The 25,000-nt window shown below is 43.5% G+C and overlaps 1 protein-coding gene across 1 annotated transcript in view; it reads right to left on the bottom strand.

Moving 5' to 3' along the window:
- The window catches only part of arfgef3 (ARFGEF family member 3), a 75,381-nt gene that overhangs the window by 20,364 nt on the left and 30,017 nt on the right, over positions 1–25,000 (bottom strand). The window contains 13 exon segments of the mRNA XM_053333569.1: positions 1,213–1,527; positions 2,391–2,541; positions 4,645–4,755; positions 8,073–8,288; positions 13,566–13,673; positions 14,545–14,710; positions 14,838–15,004; positions 18,002–18,354; positions 18,896–19,491; positions 20,528–20,660; positions 20,998–21,110; positions 22,091–22,338; positions 24,360–24,484. Coding sequence (XP_053189544.1) covers positions 1,213–1,527; positions 2,391–2,541; positions 4,645–4,755; positions 8,073–8,288; positions 13,566–13,673; positions 14,545–14,710; positions 14,838–15,004; positions 18,002–18,354; positions 18,896–19,491; positions 20,528–20,660; positions 20,998–21,110; positions 22,091–22,338; positions 24,360–24,484 — 2,802 coding nt within the window.

Genomic DNA, 25,000 nt, shown 5'->3' with positions numbered 1-25,000 from the left:
TTCTGGCACCACTTTGTGTTTCAGTCCATCTGCTCCAAAAGATCAGAGGGAACTTTCTTTTTTTTTTTTTTTTTCTAATTCGCTCCCTAAAAGCAGCCCAGATATCTGGTTACATAAGAGATGATCCTTAGAATAAAATCACACACACACACACACACTACTGATATTTACTGCAGTGTGTGTGTGTGTGTGTGTGTGTGTGTGTGTGTGTGTGTGTGTGTGTGCTAAGCCTGGGAATAAACTTTTAACAAGTGTGGTTCTCTCTCTCTCTCTCTCTCTCTCTCTCTCTCTCTCTCTCTCTCTCTCTCTAGACTGCTGGCGCCATCTTGTGGTGTTATAAAGCATCACAGAAATATTTTTGGGTTTTGGCAGATTATCATTATTATTATTATTATTATTATTATTATTATTATTATTATTATTATTATTATTATTTAACAATTAATCCAATGTATTATTTCATTTTTTTTGGCAAATACACCAAATGCTTCACATAAAAAAAGCCTAAAAGGAACTTAAAACAAGGTTAAAAAAAGAGACATGTAAAAATAGTAAGAAGGAAGGGGGGAGGGAAGGAAGGAAGGGAGGAAGGAAGGAAGGAAGGAAGGGAGGGAGGGAGGGAGGGAGGAAGGAAGGGAGGAAGGACAGAGGAAAGAAGGAAGGGAGGAAGGAAGGGAGGAAGGAAGGAACAGTAAAAACAGACTTTGACTGAATTTGAATTTGACCTGGGAGGACGACATGAAGATTAAAACAGCAGTGGAAAATACTAAACTAAAGAAACTGTGAAAATACATCATTGTTTATCGAGGTTAAATGTTCAATTAATGGTGAGTCAAGGGAGGAAGGGAGGAAAGGAAAGAAGGGAGGAAGGAAAGGAAGAAAGAAGGAAGGGAGGGAGGAAGGAAGGAAGTGAAATACATCATTGTTCATCAAGGGAGGAGATAATCCTTCATTTATCATAATCGAGGTTAAAAGTTTAATTAATGGTGAGTCAAGGGAGGAAGGGAGGAAGGAAGGAAGGAAGGAGGGAAGGAAGGAAGGAAGGAAGGAAGGAAGGACAGAGGAAAGTAGGAAGGGAGGAAGAAAAGAAGGAAGGAAGGAATCGTTCATTAATCGTAATCGAGGTTAAAAGTTTAATTAATGGTGATTATTGATTTTTGCCGCCCAGCCATAGATACTATCATGATATTAATAGAGGAGATATCTCTGTACCTGTCAGCCTGTGTGGACAGCGTACACACGGCCTTGGCAGCGCTGGTCCCCGTCATCAGACTCCCGCTCCTCAGGTCCAGACCTCGGCCTCCTCTCCCGCACTCCCTCAGCAGCTCCTGGATGGACAGAGGCTGGATGACGGGCTGACTCAGGCCCATCTCCGAGGCCTCGGGGCTGGGCTCGCAGCTCAGCTCCAGGCCCAGGTCCACGGCGGGGAGCTGCTGGCTCTGCTGGGTGATGGTGGTCAGAGAGGACGACTGAGAGGAGCCGTCGCTGAAGTGAGTGTGTTCCAGAGAACTGATGTACTCTGTTACCCTGGAAGAGAGTCAGCTGGTAAAGCAGCAGGAATGTTGATGTTGTAGTCCTCCCTCCTTTCCTTCCTTCTTTCCTCCCTCCTTTCCTTTCTTCTTTCCTCCCTCCTTTCCTTTCCTTCCGTCTTTCCTCCCTCCTTTCCTTCCTCCCTCCCTTCTTCCTTTCCTTCCTCCCTCCATCCTTTCCTTTCTTCTTTCCTCCCTCCTTCCTTCTTTCCTCCCTCCTTTCCTTCCTTCTTTCCTCCCTCCTTCCTTCCTTCCTCCCTCCCTCCTCCCTCCTTTCTTTCCTCCCTCCTTTCCTTCCTTCTTCCTTCCATCCTTTCCTTCCTTTTTCATCCCTCCTTTCCTTCCTCCCTCCCTCCTTTCCTTTCTTTTTCCTCCCTCCTTTCCTTCCTTCTTTCCTCCCTCTCTCCTTCCTTCCTCCTTTCCTCCCTCCCTCCATCCTTTCCTTCCTTCTTTCCTCCCTCCCTCCATCCTTTTCTTCCTTCCCTCCTTCCTCCCTCCTTCCCTCCTTTCCTTCCTCCCTCCCTCCTTCCTCTCTCTTTACGTTCCTTCTTCTTTCCCTCCTTCCTCCCTCCTCCCTCCTTTCCTCTCTCCTTACGTTCCTTCTTCTTTCCCTCCTACCTTCCTTCCGCCCTCCTTTCCTTCCTTCCTCCCTCCTTTCCTTCCTTCCTTCGTTGACTCAAGGACAACAGGAGGGTTAAAGTGGGTCTTAGAAAAGTCTTATAGAAAACCCTCAACTTTAACCTTTGAGCAACAGATTAACTGATGGTTGACCTAGCATCATAATACAGTATATCTCTGTGTGTGTGTGTGTGTGTGTGTGTGTGTGTGTGTGTGTGTGTGTGTGTGTGTGTGTGTGTGTACCTGAACACATGCGGCCAGCAGTCGTGGTTGTGGCTTCCCATCTCCAGCCCCACGTTCAGGATGGCGTCCATGCACAACACGTGAGCCGTGTGCAGGCGGACTCCCTGAGGACGACCCATCTGCTCCAGACGCTGCTCAACTCGCTGCTTCACTACACACACACACACACACACACACACACACACACGAACATTAACACACACACACACACACACACACACACACACACACACACACACACACACGAACACACACACACACACACACACACACACACACGGACATTAACAAAAAATTGACAGAAGTCAGATAATGATAAAAGGAAGGGAGGGAGGAGGGAGGAAGAAAGGAAGGAGGGAAGGAAAGAAAGGAAGAAGGAAAGGAGGGAGGAAAGGAAAGAAGGGAGGAAGGAAAGGAAGAAGGAAGAAAGGGAGGAAGGAAGGAAGGAAGAAGGAAGAAGGAAAGGAGGGAGGAAGGGAAGGGAAGGGAGGGAAGGAAGGGAAGATAGGAAGGGAGGGAAGAAGGAAGGACAGAGGAAAGAAGGAAGGGAGGAAGACCACACACACGGACATTAACAAAAAATTGACAGAAATCAGATAATGATAAAAAAGAGATAAGACACATAAAGAACAGAATGCTGTTGTTGTACTTCCTCCCACCTGCCACTAGATGGCACTAAAGAGCAGTAAATTACTAATAACACCTTACAAGAGTATTAAAAAGATCAATTAATCTCATTTAAGTTTATAAACTTGTCAGATATAGACCTGGGCTGCTTTAAACACAAACACAGACTAATTATACTGATTCAACTGTACAGAATATGATTAATTATATGCAATTATTATTTAAAGTTTTCATTTTTAATATATACTATTGAACCATATTATATTTGTTCTGTTTTATTTTGTACTGCTTTGTAAAATATTTCGTCATATTTATAATTTACATCCATTTCCTCCATCCAGGTTACTTTATATATGACTATTTATATTTATATTTATATTTATCTTATTATTAGAAATGATCTGTGTTTTGGTGTTTTGATGTTTCTTGTCTTGAATTTTCTATACGCCGAATTTCACCCTAACTTGACTATAAAAGCTTTCTGATTTGTGATATTTTGCCCTTTTTATTTTATTGGCATCTTTCTACTGATGTATTACTTGACATGCAAACAGTGTTCATACAAATCAATACTTCTTCAAATTCAAATTCAAAATGTGAATGTGTCTGTGTTTCAAGGATTCCTTCTTGTTAACAGTCAGCTTTCCCTGTTAGATTAGCAGATAATTCAATATGGCTCCACTGCTCTTATATAATAATATTGTTGTTTAATAATTTAATAATTAGATTTAAATGCATGTAAAACATAGTCATATTTTATCATTATGTAAGAATATAAATGGGTCGTCCTCCCGGGTCCCTGTCCGTTTTGACTGTTCCTTCTTTCCTCCGTTCCTTCCTTTCTTCCTCCTTCCTTAACCTTACATCCTTCTCTCTTTCTTTCCTCCTTCCCTCCTTCCTTCTTTCCTCTCCTTTCCTTCCTTCTCTCCTTCCTTCCCTCCCTTCTTTCCTCTATCCTTCCTCCCTCCTTACCTTCCTTCTTCCTTCCCTCCTTCTTCCCTCCTTTCCTTTCTTCCTTCTTCCCTCCCTCCTTTCCTTCTTTCTTTCCTCTCTCCTTTACTTCCTCCCTCCTTTCCTTCCTTCCTTCCTCCCTCGCTCCTCCCTCCTTTCCTTCCTTCCTTCCTCCCTCCCTCCTTTCCTTCCTTCTTTCCTCCCACCTTTCCTTCCTCCCTCCCTTCCCTTCCTTCTTTCCTCCCTCCCTTCCTTCTTTCCTCTCTTCCTCCCTCCTTCCTCCCTCCCTCCCTTCCTTCCTTGACTCAAGGACAACAGGAGGGTTAAGATCTCACCACTTCTCTGCACCTTTTAGATCTACTGGTTGTGAGTTTTAACCTGTTTAAGGGAAACATGCAGTAAAGCTAAAGGTGAAATAAATGCAAATGAATATGAGACTGGCAGCAGCTAACAGCTTAATGTGCACTATGCAAGAATATGGATCTTCTTAAAATAATGCATATTCTTCTAGTTATAAGAGTTGGGGAAAAAACTATTTCTACTGTAACTCAAAGTGTTAAAGTTCTTGTATAAGTCTGTTTTAGGTTGCAGCAGACCTTTAACTGTTTATCACTCAGGTACCAAAGAAGAATCATTTCCTGTGAACATTTAGAGAAGCAGTGTTTGCTCTCAGCACCTTGTGTGATAGTGTCTCCCATCTCTGCCGCCTCCCTCTCTTCCTTCTCCTCCTGAACGCAGGAGGCTGCAGCCATCTGCGCCAAAGCTGACGCACAGTTGGCAGCCACACCTGAAACACACACACACAAACACACACACACATCACACAAAACATTTCATTTATTATCACATCCTAAAAAAAACATCACCACACATCACCGCCTGATTAAACTCTCTCATCTTAACTCTGCAGATCTGAATATTTCTGTGTTTTGTAGCCATAGACTGTATAGAAGAAATGGACGTAACATCCGTGACGTCACCCATTGGTTTGTGGACTGCTGCTCAGAAGCCAATAGTTTCTAATCTGGGCAGCGCCATCTTGAAAATTTCAGGTGCATGCTGGGAAAAATAAAAACACGGATTCTACTTATATGGGCATGAGGCGGGGCCATGGGCGGAGCGGGGAGGTTGCTTTGGTTGCGAGGGCTGGATCTCGAGGACATTGGTCAATCAACCTGTCAATCAGGACGTAGCCACGCCCTAATGCATACCCTGCTTTATCGTCACATATAAAATCAGGGAGGCCAAAATGTCCCAAATGAACATCATACTGCATTGAAGAAGGCTTTAAACTAGCGATTGAGACCATAAACACATTTTGAAAACGTTTACTGAGGTTAGAAATCAAGTGAGAAGTTGGTGAATTCTCCATTGACTTGTATAGAGACGGTCGCCCCCTGGTGGCCTTTTGATAGAATGCAGCTCTAAGTTACTTCCTGGTTGGCCTCATTTCAGAGGACCAGAACTCCCCGCCTGGTTTTATTTTCCTGTCCCTGTGGGAGCATTTAGATTAAACGATGCTGCACCATGTGTTCATTCATATTCATTGGTGCTTCTGTGCAGAGTCCAGTCTCCAGTTTTAACCCTGTTTGGCCACACGGTCGAGCCAGTAGATGTTAATAGCTGTTAAATTCAGGTTTTTGTATTGCATTTCCTAAAATATTCACTCTGAAATCTGCAGAAATCATCACTATGAACTTCCTGTTTGCTCCATTTGAGCTGCAGAGGAGACAATCTGGAAGAAAGTGAGCAGCAGCTGCCGGTTATGAAAGTGTTAAAATATATTAATATTAACAAGCAGCAGCAGCAGCAGAATGAAGCTGAGAAAGTGATTGGTAGTAACCTTCCCCATCTATTTTGACTTCTTTCCTCCTTTCCTTCCTTCTTCCTTCCTCCTTCCTTCCTTCCTTCCTTCCTTCTTCCCTCCCTCCTTCCTCCCTCCTTTCCTTCCTTCTTCCTTCCTTCCTCCTTCCATCCTCCTTTCCTTCCTTCCTCCCTCCTTTCCTTCCTTGCTTCTTCCTCCCTCCCTCCTTCCATCCTCCTTTCCTTCCTTCTTCCTTACTCCCTCCTTTCCTTTCTTCTTCCTTCCTTCCCTCCCTCCTTCCTCCCTCCTTTCCTTCCTTCTTCCTTCCCTCCCTCAATTCCTTTATTCTTCCTTCCTCCCTCCCTCCTACCATCCTCCTTTCCTTCCTTCCTCCCTCCCTCCTTTCCTTCCTTGACTCAAGCAGCAGGATGAAGCTGAGAAAGAACATCAGTGATGGGTGTAACCTTCTCTGGATGAACACATGCTCAACCAAACGTAGAAACCTCCTACACAGACCTACAGATTAATATTATAACATTCCGGGTCAAATTGACCCCGTCTGTTTTGACTTCTTTCCTCCTTTCCTTCCTTCTTCCTTCCTCCCTCCCTCCTTCCTTCCTTCCTTCCTTCCTCCCTCCCTCCTTTCCTTCCTTACCTCCTTCTCTCTTTCTTTCCTCCTTCCTCCCTCCTTTCCTTCCTTCTTCCCTCCCTCCCTCCACACCCCTTTCCTTCCTTCCTCCCTCCTTTCCTTCCTTCTTCCCTGCTTCCTTAGGAGTAGGGAGGAAGGAAGGAGGGAGGGTCCTCCCTCCCTCCTTCCTTCCTCCCTACTTTTCTTCCTTCTTCCTCCTCCCTCCTTCATTCCTTCCTTCCTTCCTTCCCTCCCTCCTTTCATTCCTTCTTCCTTCCTCCCTCCCCCTTTCATTCCTTCCTTCCTTCTTCCTTCCCTCCCTCCCTTCCTTCCTTCTTCCTCCTACCTTTCCTTCCTTACCTTCTTCTCTCTTTCTTTCCTCTTTCCTCCCTCCTTTCCTTCCTTCCTCCTTCCTTCCTCCCTCCTTTCCTTCCTTCTTCCTTCCTCCCTCCCTCCTTCCTTCCTCCCTCCTTTCCTTCCTTCTTCCTCCCACCTTTCCTTCCTTGACTCGAGTACAACAGGAGGCTCATTGTGTAATGATTTTAAATGTTTTAATTAGATATTGATCTTTCATTTCTGCTTCGTATGATTCCTTTTTATGCTTCTACACCTTTTAAATCTTAATGTAACTTTTAATTAGGAATTGATTTTCTCTGTTTCTGCTGTTTGATTTGTTTTTATGTAATTTCAGCATCACTGAAAATAAGTTTGGCTCCTTAAAGTTTCCCAGAGAGCACACGTAAAGGTTTGATAATTACTTTTTTTTAAAATCAATTCTAAGCTCTGTGGTTGTATTTTCCCCATAATCATTCAGGCATTTAAAATGGTTGCCTTGGTGACTCTGTCCTTACTCCGTTCGTTCCTTCCTTCCTTCCTTCCCTCCTTCCTTCTCTTCTTACTCCCCCCCCTTACTCCTTTCCTTCCTTCCTTCCTTCCTTCCTTCCTCTTTCATTTTTCCTTCATTCTTCCTCTCCTTCCACACTTCTTTTCTCACTTCCTTCCATTCTTCCTTGCTTCTTTCTTTCTTTCTTCCTTCCTTCCTCCTTCCCTCCCTCCTTACTCCTTTACTTCCTTCCTCGCTCCCTCCTTACTCCTTTACTTACTTCCTTCCTTCCTCCCTCCCTCCTTACTCATTTACACTTCCTTACTGCCTTCCTTCCTTCCTTCCTCCTTATCTTCCTTCCTTCCTTTCTACCTCCCTTCTCTCCTTATTTCCTTCCTCCCTCCTTACTCCGTTCGTTCGTTCGTTCCTTCCCTCCTTCCTTCCTTCCTTCCTTCTCTTCTTACTTCCCCCCCCCTTACTCCTTTCCTTCCTTCCCTCCTTCCTTCCCTCCTTCCTTTCTTCCTCCCTCCCTCCCTCCTTACTCCTTTCCCTTCCTTCCTTCCCTCCTCCCTCCCTTCTCTCCTTCCTTCCTTCCTACCTCCCTTCTCTCCTTCCTTCCTTCCTTCCTTCCTTCCTTGACCTGAGGACAGCAGGAGTGTTATATCCAGTGTTGTGTGCTGGAGGAAGAGGAGAACAGAGGATCCCCTGCAGGACTGGACGGCTGCATCTCATTTATCTTATTAACACAGACACACGAGAGGCAAACAGAGACAGACCCACCCAAGGCTTTCCTTCCTTCCTACCTCCCTTCTCTCCTTACACATGAGAGGCACACAGAGTTCCACCCACCCAGGGCGCAGCTGAGCGCCGCAGCTTTCCGTAAGCCGTCCAAACTCAGACAGATGGTGTCTCTCTCCCTCTGGCTCTGCTCTTTGATCCCCTCCGCTCCCAGGATGAAGGCCAGGCCCTTGGAGCTGCCGGCCATGCGTCCCGTCAGCGGCATGGAAAGCACATCGATCAGGTTCTTCCACACGCCGGTCAGGATGAAGCGGGAGAACACGGCTCCTAAAAAAAACACACACACACATATAGTGATCTTTTAAAAATATATATATACAGGAACAATGGTGGAATATGTTCAAACTCCTTTCATCCATCCTCCCTTCCTTCCTTCCTTGCTCCCTAACTAACTAACTAACTAAGTCCAGTTGTTAGGGTAAATGTTCCCTCCTTCTGTCCTTCCTTCCTTCATTCCTTCCTTCTTTCAATCCTTCGTTCCTTCCTTGCTCCCTAACTAACTAACTAAGACCAGCTGTTAGGGTAAATGTTCCCTCCTTCTGTCCTTCCTTCCTTCCTTCCTTCATTCCTTTCTTTCTGCCTTCCTTCCTTCCTTCCTTCCTTCCTTCCTTGCTCCCTAACTAACTAACTAAGACCAGCTGTTAGGGTGAATGTTCCCTCCTTCTGTCCCTCCCTCCTTCCGTCCGTCCCTCCCTCCCTCCTTCCCTCCTTCCTTCCCTTCTGTCCTTCCTTCCTTCATTCCTTCCTTCTTTCAATCCTTCGTTCCTTCCTTGCTCCCTAACTAACTAACTAAGACCAGCTGTTAGGGTAAATGTTCCCTCCTTCTGTCCTTCCTTCTTTCCTTCCTTCATTCCTTTCTTTCTGCCTTCCTTCCTTCCTTCCTTCCTTCCTTCCTTGCTCCCTAACTAACTAACTAAGACCAGCTGTTAGGGTGAATGTTCCCTCCTTCTGTCCCTCCCTCCTTCCGTCCGTCCGTCCCTCCCTCCTTCCCTCCTTCCTTCCCTTCTGTCCTTCCTTCCTTCCTTCCTTGCTCCCTAACTAACCAACTAACTAAGTCCAGCTGTTAGGGTAAATGTTGCCTCCTTCCTTCCTTCATTCCTTCCTTCTTTCCATCCTTCCTTCATTCCTTCTGTCCTTCCTTCCTTCCATCTGTCCTTCCTTCCTTCCTTCCTTCCTTCTGTCCTTCCTTCCTTGCTCCCTAACTAACTAACTAAGTCCAGCTGTAAGGGTAAGTGTTCCCATTAAGCACCAGAATCTAAGTCCAGCTGTGTTGTCATGGATACTGACATGATTTATAAGGGAGATCATTTCTAATAAAGCAACATTTATCTCTCATTGTAAAATGTATTCATTAGTTCATGTAGATTTTAGAATATAAAATAAAGATATTTGATGAATAAAGTGGGTTTAATTGGTACTGTGACTCCATTTAAACCCACATCATGATTTATTTACTAAATATATTAAAAAAATGTTGATTTCAAAGAATTAAAAACAGCAATATATGTATTCAGTAAGATGTTAAATATTAAAAAATGAGGAAAATCTGAAAGGTCTGACTTCAGATGTACACAGTTAAGAGTCTGTGTTAGTGTTTACACAGCGAGCGGCTCCGATATCTAACAATGCTGGAGTCAAACAGGTGCATTAAGGCTGCACACGCACACACACACACACACACACACACACACACACACACACACACAAAGAGCATCGCTGTCATCATCAAGGGTGACTCAGCAGCGGTTGCCATGACGATTCTGAAGCATCCTTTGCCCTGCAGGAGATGAAAAAGGCGCGCAGGTGGTCCCTGACTCATTTCCTCCATCTCCGTCTGTGGGTCTATCCTCTCCTCCTCTCCTCATCTCCTCCTCTTTTTTTTTCCTTTTCTTCTTTCACCTCATTTCCTCTCTGTTTCACCTTTGTTCTTTCTCAGTGGACAACTAACAGCTGGTATGTGTTTTGTGATACTTTAATATTAGTCATATTAAAGTTAGTTATATTAGTTTATCAGACAGTTGGGAAAGTTATAATTCCACAAAATAAGATATTCTTTTAGCTAATAAGCAGAAAAACTAATGATCAGAAAATAAACCCTTCTCTGAGTTACAGTTTTAATTATTTTACCAAACAACAAGCGAGTTTATCATTGAATTAGCAAAGCAGACCCAAAGCAGACCCTGAAATTCCAACAAAAAAATTATGAATTGATGCTTTTTTTCCCAATCAGATTTTTAACAGGGAGTTTAGAAAGTGAGTCCAAAGAATCCAACAAGTAAAATAAAGGATCACATAACCAAATTAATCGGATTGTTTCATTAATTTCGTTTTCAGTTCTCCAAGTTTTTACACACACAACTTACAAACACTGTAAATATCAATCAAACTTTTAAATAATGCTGCTTGAGGCTGTAGTGATTGTACTGTGGTGTCTGTATTATGGGGAGTGTGTAATATGTTATATGCAAAGTGTTTTTACCAGAGAGAGCAAACAGCTGATGCCACTTTGTTCATATGCTGTCTGCTGTAAGTGTGGAGGAATTCATGCATGCAGCACTGAGTCCAACACAAATTACGCTATGGGGAAAATACAGTATATCGTATTGTACCGCATCGTGCTGTATCGTATCGTACTATATCGTACCGTATCGTATCATACCGTATCGTATCATATCGTATGGTATTGTACCATATCATTTTGTACCGTATCGTACCATATCGTATCATATCGTACCGTACCGTATCATATCGTACCGTACCGTAAAATATCATACCGTATTGTATCATACCGTATGGTATTGTACCGTATTGTATCATACCGTATGGTATTGTACCGTATCGTATCGTACCATATCGTACCGTATCGTACCATACCATATCATATCATATCGTACCGTATCAAATTGTATCGTACCGTATCAAATCGAATCGTACCGTATCAAATCGTATCGTACCGTATCAAACCGCATCGTACTTTATCGTATCCTATCGTACCGTATCGTACTGTATCGTACAGTATCACATCGTACCTTATCATATGGTACCGTATCATATCATAACATATCATATCGTAACATACCATATCGTACCGTATCGTATCGTATCGTACCGTACCGTATCGTACCGTACCTTATCATATCGTACCGTATCGTACCATATCGTACCGTATCGTACCGTATCGTACCTTATCATATGGCACTGTATTCATATCGTAACATACCATATCGTACCATATCGTACCATATCGTACCATATCGTACCGTATCGTACCTTATCATATGGCACCGTATCGTATCGTATCGTATAATACCGTATTGTACAGTATCGTAACATAATGTATCGTATTGTATCACATAATAAAAAACTGAGTAATCTCATTGCTTTGTCCAGTCAGAGCTGCTCTGTTTGGCTCCTTTCTGTTAAAACTGGGATCATTTTGAGTTGCATCTAGTGCATCATTTATTAATATGGAATGAAACATTTACTCTGCTTGCTGTTGTAAACTCCCTAGATGTGTTTAAACTAAGGAAAGATTGAAACAGTTATATTAAAATATATCCATCATGCAGTCAGCAGCTACACCAATGTTCCCTGTAGGACATAAAAGATCCACAATATGAATCTATGTGTATCTGAATCACCTGCTGCACTTTGCACACGCTGCAATAAATAAAGCATTTGACCATGCAGCAATGTTCTGGGATGTTTCACCTCTGTGCTGCCGGTGGAGCGTTTTCACTTCATTAAAAAAGCAGCAGCAGCAGCAGCAGCGGCTCAGACTCACTTTCAACCTCTATTTAGTTCAGGGATGTCAAACATGCGGCCTGTGGGCCAGATCCGGCCGGCCGAGGTGTCTAATCTGGCCCACTTTCCTTATTCCTCCCTTCCTTCCTTTCTGTCTTCTTTTTTTTTCTTCCTTTCTCCCTTCCTTCTTTCTGTCTTCTTTTTCTTCCTTCTTTCCTTCCTTCCTTCCTTCCTTCCTGTCTTCTTTTTCTTCCTTCTTTCCTTCCTTCCTGTCTTCTTTTTTTTCTTCCTTCCTTCCTTCCTGTCTTCTTTTTCTTCCTTCTTTCCTTCCTTCCTTCCTTCCTTCCCGTCTTATTTTCCTTCCTTCTTTCCTTCCTTCCTTCTTGTCTTCTTTTTCTTCCTTCTTTCCTTCCTTCCTGTCTTCTTTTTCTTCCTTCTTTCCTTCCTTTCATCTTTTCAATGATCCGGCGCCCATGTGAGATTAAATTGGGAAGTATGTGGCCCTTAAATGAAAATGAGTTTGACCCCCCTGGTGTAGGAGGAGCTGATTCAAAAGGCTCTGAGGAAAAACTCTCCAGAGCTCAGAAAAAACATCAATCATGAAAAAAACTCTTTGACTGAAGAAGGTTTGCCTCAACGTTATCTAACCCAACTTAATGTACTGAAGGTCTGCAGGGAGAACAAAGTCACGCAAATGATCCATCACCAGAGTTTCGGATAACTGATGTTTGATGATGATGATGATGATGATGATGATACAGTGATGTGACACTAATGACTGATTCGTTAAGTGAATGTGTGACCCGATTAATCAATTACCTGCCATCACAGTGTCACTCCTTCCTTCCATCTGTCCTTCCTTCCTTCCTTCCTTCTGTCCTTCCTTCCTTCATTCCTTCCTTCCTTCTGTCCTTCCTTCCCTCCTCCTTGCTCCCTAACTAACTAAATCCAGCTGTTAGGGTAAATGTTCCCTCCATCTGTCCTTCCATCCTTCCTTCCTCCTCTCCTTCCTTCCTTCCTTCCATCCTTCTGTCCTTCCTTCCCTCCTCCTTGCTCCCTAACTAACTATCTAAGTCCAGCTGTTAGGGTAAATGTTCCCTCCATCTGTCCTTCCTTCCATCCTTCTTCCTTCCTTCCTTCCTTCTTTCCATCCTTCCCTGCTTCTCTCCTTCCTCCCTCCCTCCTTCCATCCTTCCATCATTCTCTTCTTCCTCCCTCCCTCCCTCCTTACTCCTTTCCTTCCTTCCTTCCTTCCTAAGATCTAAGATCAGCTGTTAGGGTAAATGTTCCCTCCATCTGTCCTTCCATCCATCCTTCCTTCTCTCCTTCCTCCCTCTCTCCTTACTCCTTTCCTTCCTTCCTTCCTTCCTTCCTTCCTTCCTTCCTTCTGTCCTTCCTTCCCTCCTCCTTGCTCCATAACTAACTAACTAAGTTCAGCTGTTAGGGTAAATGTTCCCTCCATCTGTCCTTCCTTCTCTCCTTCCTCCCTCTCTCCTTACTCCTTTCCTTCCTTCCTTCCTTCTCTCCTTTCTCCCTCCCTCCTTACTCCTTTCCTTCCTTCCTTCCTTCCTTCCTTCCTTCCTAAGATCTAAGACCAGCTGTTAGGGTAAATGTTCCCATTAAGCACCAAAATCTAAGTCCAGCTGTTTTTCATGGTCACGCAAATGATCCATCACGAGAGTTTCAGATAACTGATGATGATGATGATGATGATGATGATGATGATGATGATGATGATACAGTGATGTGACACTAATGACTAATCCGTTAAGTGAATGTGTGACCCGATTAATCAATTACCTGCCATCACAGTGTCACTGCTGGCCTTGCCGCAGGTGAGTGGTGATTGGCTGGATGCCCTCCTGATCAGCTGACCTCCGATGGCGCTGCTGCCCAGACCGTCGATATCTGAGAGAGAAGAAGAAGAAGAAGAAGACATGGAGGGAAATAATGAGGATGATGTTGACTTATCTAATTAATATGAGTCTTGTATTACTCAGTCAGTGATTTGAGGTGATTTTTTAAAAAGTCCAAGGCTGTTTTTTTTTTCATCTTCAACTCACTGCATCAAAAACCCTGGAGACTAAAAGTAAAACATTATACTGCAACCACTGACTTTAAAACAGCAGTGCAGAGCTTTTACATATAAATGAGTCTCTATTACATATAGACCAGGGGTGCCAAACATGCGGCCCGTGGGCCAGAACTGGCCCGCCGAGGGGTGCAATCCGGCCCACTTTCCTTCCTGTGTTTTTTTCCTTCCTTCCATCTCTCCTTCCTACCTTCCTATTTTCCTTTCTTTGTTCCTTCCTTCCTTTTGTCATTCCTACCTTCCTTTTATCCTTTCTTTGTTCCTTCCTTCGGTCCTTCCTCCCTTTCTTCTTTTCTTCCTTCTGTCCTTCCTCCCATCTGTCCTTCCTTCCTTTCTTCCTTGTGTCCTTCCTCCCTTCTGTCCTTGCTTCCATCTGTGCTTCCTTCCTCCCTTTCGTCCTTCCATCTGTCCTTTCTCCCTTTCTTCCTTCTGTTCTTCCTTCCATCTCTCTTTCCTACCTTTCTTCCCTCCTTCCTTTTGCCTGTCTTTCCTTCCTTCCCTTCTTATTTCCTTCCTTTCTTCCTTCTTTCCTTCCATCTTTTTCCATCCTTCCACTTTGTGGCCCTTGAATGAAAATGATGTGTTTAGTGTGTGTGTGTGTGTGTGTGTGTGTGTGTGTGTGTGTGTGTGTGTGTGTGTGTCTGTGTGTGTGTGTGTGTGTGTGTGTGTGTCTGTGTGTGTGTGTACCTGTCAGCATGGTGATAAGCGGCAGTGTGTGGCCCTCAGGAGAGCCCCAGTACCCGGCTTCGGCCAGCAGGTTACGTTCTAACACCTGATGGTAAAGCTCCTCGATCCAAGCCTGAGACAGAACCACGAGGACTCCGCTGCTCTGGATCAGATGCACAAACTCCTTCTGCACCAGCGAGAAAACACACACAAAACACACACACACGAAATCACACATAATCACAAAATCGATTTTAATTATATGGTTGTTTTTATTCAGCTGCAGCAGGACTCACAAATGTTGGTGTGCTCACCAGGCTCAGGACGGGGGAGAGCGTTCGCCGCCTGTAGTAGTCGCAGCAGCAGAGTTTGAGGTTGAGCAGCAGAGCGTAGTACGACACCAGGTACAGGCCGTCTGCGTTCATCAGAGACTGGCAGCTGAGTGTGTCACCTGCCTCAAAACCTGGAGAGTGGATTCCACCTGGAGACAGATTTACACACACACACACAAGACATGAGAAACATGATTTTAGAGAGATGTGATGTCTGTTTAGTCCGTTTGAACAGCTCTGTTGGTTTGAAGTTAGTATTTGAGATGTTTAATATTCATTTAGAGACAGTCAAGCATTATTATTCTTAATAATCTCATCAAGGAGAACAGATGAATTGTTAATATGATGAGAGAACCATCTGTTGAGGTTCAGCTATAACTGCTGTTTGGATATTATTCATATTCATTCATCCAACTTTTATAAACGTCTTCTTCTTGTCAAGTTGATTATTGTCAGTTTTAAACCAGTCTATGGCCACTAACCTGCCAAAAACTGGACTAGCGTTGTGCATTATACTATAATGAATTAACCCTTTGTAGGTCTGCTCAATTTGTGTCATGATATCTGCTCAAAAACTAAATCTATTTATCACATTTAACTTTTTCTTCTACCACTTGTATGAGGTATGTAATGCACAGACAGACCATCAGATTGTTCTATGGTTGCTATAGATACGGGTTGTTCTATGGTTGCTATAGATACAGGTTGTCCTATGGTTGCTATAGATACAGGTTGTTCTATGGTTGATATAGATACAGGTTGTTCTATGGTTGCTATAGATACAGGTTGTTCTATGGTTGCTATAGATACAGGTTGTTCTATGGATGCTATAGATACAGATTGTTCTATAGTTGCTATAGATGCAGATTGTTCTATGGTTGCTAGAGATACAGGTTGTTCTATGGTTGCTATAGATGCAGATTGTTCTATAGTTGCTATAGATACAGGTTGTTCTATGGTTGCTAGAGATACAGGTTGTTCTATGGTTGCTATAGATGCAGATTGTTCTATAGTTGCTATAGATACAGGTTGTTCTGAGACATTTTTTGAAGTTGAGTTTCATTTTTTCATCTTGTACACAAACAGAATGAATCTCTAACATGTTTTTATAAAAGTTTAGAACAAATGAGGTTTGTAAAACATCTTATTTAGGCTCAATGAGAAACAAAAATCCATGTTTTATGTTGTCATGGCCTCAAAGAGGAAGGAAAAGCAAAGAAATATATATTTTTTTAAAAAGCACATTTTGGTGTGACCTACTAAGAATTAATGGATACACTTTGATCCTGAATATTGCTTCAAAGTGGTATTAGGAGAACGAGAAGTGTGCATATCCTAGATTTGGGACACACCTGCTTACTGCCAGGTGGAGCGCTAATGCTTCAAGTATTTGGAGATCAACCAAGAGATCAAGAGAGAAACGGCAGATAGATATCAAGACGAGGAGGGAGAGAAGAGAGGAGAGAGAAGAGAGAAGAGAGAAGAGAGGAGAGAGAAGAGAAAGACGTTAGTGAAAAGTGATGGTAGAGAAGTTGAGAGGATATAAAAGGTGAGAGAAGAGTGTGAGAGATCATCTGTTAGCTGATGACGAGTCAAGTGTTTTAATCAGAAAGTCTCTCTGGGGATTCACAGCCTGAACATTCATTAAGTCAGTAAAGCGTTAAGTTTAATTTGTCATTTTGTCCAAACTCCCAGCAGGCCACAGTTTCCACTGATGGATTATAGACCGCACCTTGAAGGAAAGATGCTTTATTACATTCAAATTGACCCCGTCTCTTTTGACTGTTCCTTCCTTCCTTCTTTCCTTCCTTCTTTCCTTCCTTCCTTCCTTCTGTCCTTTCTTCTGTCCTTCCTTCCCTCCTACTTGCTCCCTAACTAACTAAGTCCAACTGTTCCCTCCATCTGTCCTTCCATCCTTCCTTCATTCCTTCCTTCCTTCTCTCCTTCCACCCTCCCTCCTTACTCCTTTCCTTCCTTCCTTCCTTCTTCCCTCTTTCTTTAACTTTTCCTTCCTTCTTCCCCTCCTCCCCTCTTTATTTGTTCCCACCTCCTTCCCTCCCTCCTTACTTTCTTTCCTTCCTTCCTTCCTCTTTTCGTCCTCACTCCTTTTCTTCCTTCCTTCCTTCTCTCCTAAATTCCTTCCTCTTTCCGTCCTTACTCCTTTCCTTCCTTGTTTCCTTAATTCTTCCCTTCCTCCTTTCCTCCCTCCCTCCCTCCCTCCCTCTCTCCTTACTTCCTTCCTTCATTCCTTCATCCCTTCCTTCTCTCCTTACTTCTTTCCTCTTTTCCTCCTTACTCTCTTCCTTCCTTCCTCCCTCCCTCTCTCCTTCCTCCTTCCTTCCTTCCTTCCTCCCTCCTTAGTCCTTCCTTCATTCCTTCCTTCCTTACTTTTCTCCTAAATTCCTTCCTCTTTCCGTCCTTACTCCTTTCCTTCCTTCCTTCTGTCCTTCCTTGACCTGAGGACAACAGGAGGGTTAAAGAAGTATGTTTGCCTACTTTTACTGATGTACTTTAAAATTCCTCAACACAGAAACACAAGAAGCTCATAGTGAATGTAATAATGCGTTAAGTGTTTGTAGTGCATTAATCCAAAATCTGAAAGTGAACTCATTTAAACATCTGGAAGTCTCATCAGGTTTCTATAAATGTAATCTTTAGACATTTGAAGCTCTTCAATTGAATGTTTCCATTTCCTGCATGTTGTATTTCTAGTGGTTTTAATTAAGAGAGTATATATTTGCATATTATTTGTCTTGTGATTTCCTGCAGTAATATGTGTTAAGAGGTTCCCCACAGTATGATGTGTTTACTTAAGCTGGGAAAAAACAGTATTCCCCATCCAATTTGGTTCAACAGCTGAGACTAAAGGAAGAAGCTGCAGCACAGATCAGTTCTCCCTCAGCAAATACCCTGTGTTTGTTCAACACACACACACACACATACACACACTCGCACATATAGTCTAGACACATCTCAGACACACACACACACACACACACACACACACACACACTCACACACACAGAGTCTAGACACATCTCAAACACACAAACACACACACACACACACACCCACACACACACACACACACACACACCCACACACACACACACACACACACACCCCTCCCCCCCTCCTGAACCCACCAGCCTGTAGTCCGGAGCAGAAGGTGTAGGAGAAGTTCTGCAGGGACAGGTCCACCTCGTTGGCGGTGGCGAGTCCGAGCAGCCGAGGCAGCAGCGCCGCCAGCGATTGGACGAACAGCCTGGCGCTCTGCTGGTCCGCTTCCTGGTTCCGCAGCAGTTTGAGCGACAGGGCGGCGGTGCGGAGGGAGCGGTGACCCAGGCAGTCACGAGGCGTCTGCTGCTCCTCGTCGGCCAGAGACACGTTGTCGGAGCCGATGTCCGAGACGTCGGAGCGACCGGAGTCTTTCTCTGCTGCCATGGAGTACTGGTCACATGAGTCAAACTCTGTACGGGACAAGTCCTGCTCCTCCATGCTGGTGGGAGGACGGAGACGGGTCAGTTCAAAAATAAATAAAATAAATAAATACATGAAAAGAAGAGCAACTCAAAAATATCTTCAAAAATTGTCTTAAGACTGAATGCTCCTGAAAATGTCAAATGGTGTAACCACAAAAAAAAAGATGAATATTAAATATTTTATCCACCTACAGTGTATTTGTCCTTTCTTCCTTATTTCCTTCCTTCCTTCCTTCTGTCCTTCCCTCCATCTGTCCTTCCTTCCTTCCTTTCTCCCTTCCCTCCATCTGTCCTTCCTTCCTTCTGTCCTTCCCTCCATCTGTCCTTCCCTCCTTCTGTCCTTCCTTCCTTCTGTCCTTCCTTTCTTCCTTCCTTCCTGCCTTCTTACTCCTTTACTTCCATCCTTCCTTCCTTCCTTCCTTCCTTCCTTCCTTCCATCCTTCCTTCCTTCCTTCCTTCCTTCCTTCCTTCCTAAGATCTAAGATCAGCTGACTTCACACACACACACACACACACACACACACACACACACACACACACACACACACACTCTTCTACCTGAAGTTGCTCTCGCTGTATCTTGACCCTCCTCCGTGATGAGTCCTGGTCCTGGACTCCACAGACAGGAAGTTGGTGATATCCGGGTAGACGAGTGCATGACTACGCTGAACCACATCTGGAGGAACAACACTTCCTCTCTCTCCTCCTCCTCCTCCTCCTTTTTCTTTCTCTCCTCCCCCTTTCACCTCCTTCATGCCCCCTCCTTTCTCCTCCCTCTTGCCTCCCTGCTCCGCCTCGTGACCCGGCTCATGTTTGCCCCCCTCCTGAACGTTGGCGGGCGACGGGAGCCGCGTTTCCTCCCCGCACTCCTCGGGAGTGGTGTGACCCGGACCCAGGCCCAGCTCCCCCGCCGCCAAATCCAGAGTGGTTTGTCCCGTTTCCGTGGTGATGCTGATGCTGATGTCGGGGCTGCGCTCGGTGGGCCCGGCGGAGGCCACGTTGGAGGAGGAGGAGGAGTTGGGGTCCCAGGGAGCCTGCTCCGACGCCAGGATGTGTCTCTGCCACCTGAAGTCGGCCTCGTTGATCTCCATGGACTCTCGGGTCGACTCCGTCCCTTCTTTCAGGTCGTCAAGGCGACGGAGGAGAAGACGAGCCTGGGAAACACAGCTGATACGTCACTGTTTGAACTTCACACTGACTCTATTCATTTAGTATTTGGAGGATTGTAAAATAAAATGAGTAGTTTATTACAAATATTTAATGATACATGTCTCTGAGCACTTATGATTTAACACATTAAACATTAATATAATATTAACATGATGATAAAATAAATAAATGTACTGATTCCAAGTGTATAAAACCGAGCTGTGTTACTGTTTGAACGTCACACTGCTTCTATTTATTATTTTTATTTATTCTTTAAAGATTTTGTTGGCATAGACGCCTTTATTTAACAGTAGACCGACAGGAAACATGGGAGAGAGAGGGGGGTGTGACATGCAGCAAAGGACCTCCGATCGGGATTCGAACCGGGGTTGGCTGCATATATGGTATACGCTCTAACTACTCACCCACCTGCGCGCCCTTCTATTTATTATTTTGAGTGAAATAAAATGAGTAAATAAGTTTATTCCGTTTTTTTCAGATCAACATTTACAAGGTTTCAAAACTGTATAACAAAATGATACTGTGGGAGAACAGTGCCAAATTTGAAACATTTGAAAAATGTGTGGTTGAAACATGGTAAAAACAATGCTGTAGTTGTGAAGAAGTAAGAAGAAGAAGAAGAGTTGCAGAGATTTGAAGGGTTAGGGTTAACGTCAAAACACTATAGTTCCAAAGTTTCAAATCTTTTCTATGCTTTCAAACACGGAGATTCAAAATTTCAAGGTTTTTTCTTTCAGTTTCGCGTCATGGCAGTGTCTTGGCTCCATAGCAATGACAAATAAATGAACTTGAACTTGAACTTGTGTTGACTTGCTCATGCCTACAGTCACTAGTTGAGTTCCTGTGAAGGAGTTTAAGTTCTCAGGTCGATTTCTCCAACATCCCTCCCCCCCTCCTGCCTCTTTGGAGTGTTCTTTTGTTGCTGGTTGGATATCAGTGACATCATCAGTGACCTGGTCAGTGACCTCATCAGTGACCTCATCAGTGACCTGGTGTTGCAGCAGCAGTGTCAGCGTGTACCTGCTCAGGTTGGATTCCTCGTCCGTGCGACAGTTCGTCCAACGCTCCGAGGAGAGCGCAGGCACAGGAGACGGAGGAGTAGCACGCCTCGATGCCTCCCTTCATACAGGCCTCCGTCATCCCATCCATCACTCTGCAGGACGACACACACACACACACACAGGCACGCACACACACACACACGCACACACACACACACACACACAGGAAGACATGATTTAAACCTTATATGGAAGGACTATTTTAAACCTTTATTTTAAAGCTGACCTGCTTTTATTTTGGAGACAGGAAGTAGATTTTACTATATTTTACTATCCATTTGAATTCAGATTTTCTCCAATTAAACTCTCAATTATGACTTTTTTCTTTAGAGTACATGAACATGAACTACTTTATTAACTCATGACATCCAACAACATACTGAACTCTACATCTTAAATAGATAGAATAAAGCCAGAAGTGTTACTGACAGTTTGAGCAGGTCCAGGTGAGACTTCCTCTTAGAGAACGAGCGTTTCCTGGTTTCAGGCTCGACCACACACGGACCAGCCAGGTCGTACAGACGCTGGGGACTGCCGAGAATCTATAAGAATACACAAAATCAACATTTAAATATCACATTATGTCATAAAATCATCTAAACTAGAACATAAAGTAATGAAATGAGGAAGATATGACTCAGAATAAACTCAATGATCTGCCAATAGGACAGGAACATGTGACTTTATATCCTCTAAAATCCCACAATGTCTTATAACTATCCTTCCATCTTTCCTTACTTCCTCATCCCTTCTTTCTTCCCTTCCTTCCTTCCTCCTCCCTTCCTTCTTTCCTCCCTCTTTCTTTAATTTTTCTTTCACTCTTCCCCTCCTTCCCTCTTTCTTTGCTCCATCCTCCTTCCATACTTCCTTCCTCTTTTCCTCCGTCCTTCTTACTCCTTTCCTTCCTTCCATCCTCCCTCACTTCTTTGCTTCCTCCCTTCTTTCCTTCCTCACTTCCTTCCTTCCTTACTCCTTTCCTTCCTTCATTCCTCCCTCCCTCCTTACTCCTTTCCTTCCTTCCTTCCTACACTCCTTCCTTCCCTCTGTCTTCTTCCCTTCTATCCTTCCTTCCTTCTTTTCTTCCATCCACCCTTCCTTCCTCCCTGCTACCGTCCTTCCTTCCTTCTTTCCTCTGTCCGTCCTTCCTTTCCTTCCTCCCTTCCTTCCCTTCCTCTACCTCCCTTCCATCCTCCTTTCCTTCCCTCTGTCTTCCTCCTTTCTATCCTTCCTTCCTTCTTTTCTTCCATCCATCCATCCTTCCCTCTTTCTTCCTCCCTTCCATCCTTCCTTCCTCCTTCCTCCCTCCTTTGCTCCCTGCTACCGTCCTTCCTTCCTTCTTTCCTCTGTCCTTCCTTCTTTTACTTCCTCCATTCCTTCCCTCTTCCTCCCTTCCATCCTCCTTTCCATCCTTCCTTCCATCCTTCCATCCTCCTTTCCATCCTTCCTTCCATCCTTCCATCCTCATTTTCTTCCTTCCATCCTTCCACCTTCCTTCCTTCCTTGACTCCTCTGCTCCTCTCACCTCCTTCATGATGCGGATGGCCTCGGTGCGGTGCTGAGGAGGCGGGTACAGCAGGATCCTGTGATAGAGCGACTGCAGCACCGGCTTCATCGACTCCACGCAGCTCACCAGACGCACCAGCTCCGCCGCGATGTAGCACACCGTCCGCACTACCGGGGCGATCCTGGCGGGGGCGCTAGAGGAGCAGCCCGACCCTCTGCCCTGATCCGAAACGCCTCCACCGACAGAATCCACATCCAGGCTGATTCCTGGAGGGAAAGAAAAAAAAGAAACTATATAAAAAAAAATCATGTTCACGTAACCAAAAACCTACGACGGAGTATTAGTATTATTATTTTTGGGAAATTACGAGAAAAAGTCACAATATTGCGTGAATAAAGTCGTAATATTACTAGAATAAAGTTGTAACATTGCGGGAATAAAGTCGTAATATTACGAGAAAAAATGTAATATCGTGAGAATAAAGTCGTAATTTACGAGAAAAAGTTGTAATTTGCGAGAAAAAGTAGTAATATTACGATAAACAGTTGTAATATTGCGATAATAAAGTCGTAATATTGCGAGAATAAAGTCATTATATTATGATAAAATGTCATAATATTGCGAGAATAGTCGTAATATTGCGAGAATAAAGTTGTAATATTGCAAGAATAAAGTCGTAATATTGCGAGAAAAAAGTAGTAATATTACGATAAACAGTTGTAATATTGCGAGAATAAAGTCGTAATATTGCGATAATAAAGTCATTATATTACGATAAAAAGTGGTAATATTGCGAGAATAAAGTCGTAACATTATGAGAATAAAAGTGTAACATTATGAGAATAAAGTCGTAATATTACGAAAAAAAGTCATAATATTGCGGGAATAAAGTTGTAATATTGCGATAATAAAGTCATTATATTACGATAAAAAGTGGTAATATTGCGAAAATAAAGTTGTAATATTGCAAGAATAAAGTCGTAACATTACGAGGATAAAGTCGTAATATTGCAAGAAAAAAGTCGTAACATTATTAGAATAAAGTCGTAATATTACAAAAAAATGTCATAATATTGCGAGAATAAAGTTGTTATAATTCGCTTCTTTTGTGGAAGAGGAGCTGTCTGGTAGCAGTCGACTGAAAGGCTATCTCGTAATATTACGACTTTATTCTTGTAATTTCCAAAATTGTATTTATTTTTTTATTTTTCCCCTCTTAGTGTGGCCCTAATACTCCGCCATATGGAGTATAATGATTTTTTATCTGTGATGAAAAAGTTTCTCTCTAAAATGAGATTTCCAAAAAACCCCAAAACCCAACCCACCAGGCTGAGTGCTGGCAGGAAACTCATTATCAGCTCTCCTAGTTTCTGAGGTTGTTTTTGGTACTTTGGGAGGAAACAACAGACGCTTCCTGGTTGAAGGATTCCAGGCAGCACTTTAATCCAAACTGACTGAGATCCTGTTTAATTATTTAACAGCTGATTAAATAAATGGCTTCGTCTCAAAGTGATTACAGACATGTTGACATGAAGCTCGGAGTTTTCTGTGTTAGAGTCTTTTTAGTCGGCTTCTTTCTAACTTATTACATCATTAGGCGGCAATTAAAGGAAAGTATACCTCATTTATTAGTTAACCTTCCTGTCGTCCTCCCGGGTCAAACTGACCCCGTCTGTTTTGACTGTTCCTTCTTTCCTCCCTTCCATCTTTATTTCCTTCTTTCCTCCCTTCCTCTCTCTTTCCTTCTTTCCTCCCTTCTTTCCTTCCTCCATCCCCATTTCTTCCTTCCTTCCTTATTCCCTCCCTCCTTTCCTTCTTTCATCTGTCCTTCCTTCCTTTACTTCCTCCCTTACTTCTTTCCTTTCCTCCCTTCATTCCTTCCATCTTTTCCTTCCTCCCTTCCTTCTTTCATCTGTCCTTCTTTCCTTCCTTCCTCCCTTCCTCTCTCCCACCCTCCTTCCTTCCTTCCATCTGTCTTTCCTCCCTCCCTCCCTCTCTCTTTCTTTCCTCCCTTCCTTCTTTCCTTTCCTTCCTTCCTTCTTTCCTTTCCTTTCCTTTCCTCCCTTCTTTCCTTCCTCCCTTCCTTCTTTCCTTCCTTCCTTCCTTCCTTCCTCCCTTAAATGAAAGTATACTTAAATTTTGATTTATCGCCTGTTGTCTTCGGGTCAACATCAACAGGAAGTGGTTAAACTTCACATTTAAACCAACAAACATCAGACTTCAGGACTCATCTTCTGTATTTCAACTAGTTAAATGCAAACATTGTGAAAGACGTGTCTCCAGTTACCTAAACTGAGTCTATCCGAGAGCCGTTCGCGGTCCAGCACCCCCATGTGGCCGTGGTGGGAAGTGATGGTTTTGTCATTGACGGGATTTCCCATGATCGCCACCAGAGATGGACACAGCTGCTTCCTGGGAGGAGGAATATTAATACATATTGCTTTAAGGTTTGTAGAAAGGTTGGAATACAGTAAATTACTAACAATATAAACAGGAAGTTCATGCACACAAGATACAAAATAAAAGCATAACGTTTAAGTTACAATTATCCAAAATAACTCAAGTTATGATTAACTAGAAAAAAGGCTGTAAAAAATGTGTAACCAAGTAAAACATAATTAAAGAAGTCAAATTAACCCTCCTGTTGTCCTCAAGTCAAGGAAGGATGAGAGGGAGGAAGGAGGGAGGAAGGAAGGGAGGAAGGGAGGAAAGAAGGAAGGAAAGGAGGGAAGAAGAAGGAAGGGAGGAAAGAGGGAGGAAGGGAGGAGGAAGGAGGGAAGAAGGAAGGAAGGAAAGGAGGAAAGAAAGAAGGGAGGAAAGGAAGGAAAGAAGGAAGAATATATTTTACATACATATTAGAGACTTTTTTATATGGAATGAAGGAAGGAAAGGAGGGAGGATGGAAGGAAGGAAGGGAGGAAGAAGAAA

This window comes from Scomber japonicus, chromosome 14, assembly GCF_027409825.1.
Source record: "Scomber japonicus isolate fScoJap1 chromosome 14, fScoJap1.pri, whole genome shotgun sequence".
In the NCBI taxonomy this organism is placed as follows: Eukaryota; Metazoa; Chordata; class Actinopteri; order Scombriformes; family Scombridae; genus Scomber; species Scomber japonicus.
This window is presented reverse-complemented; position numbering and strand designations above follow the sequence as displayed.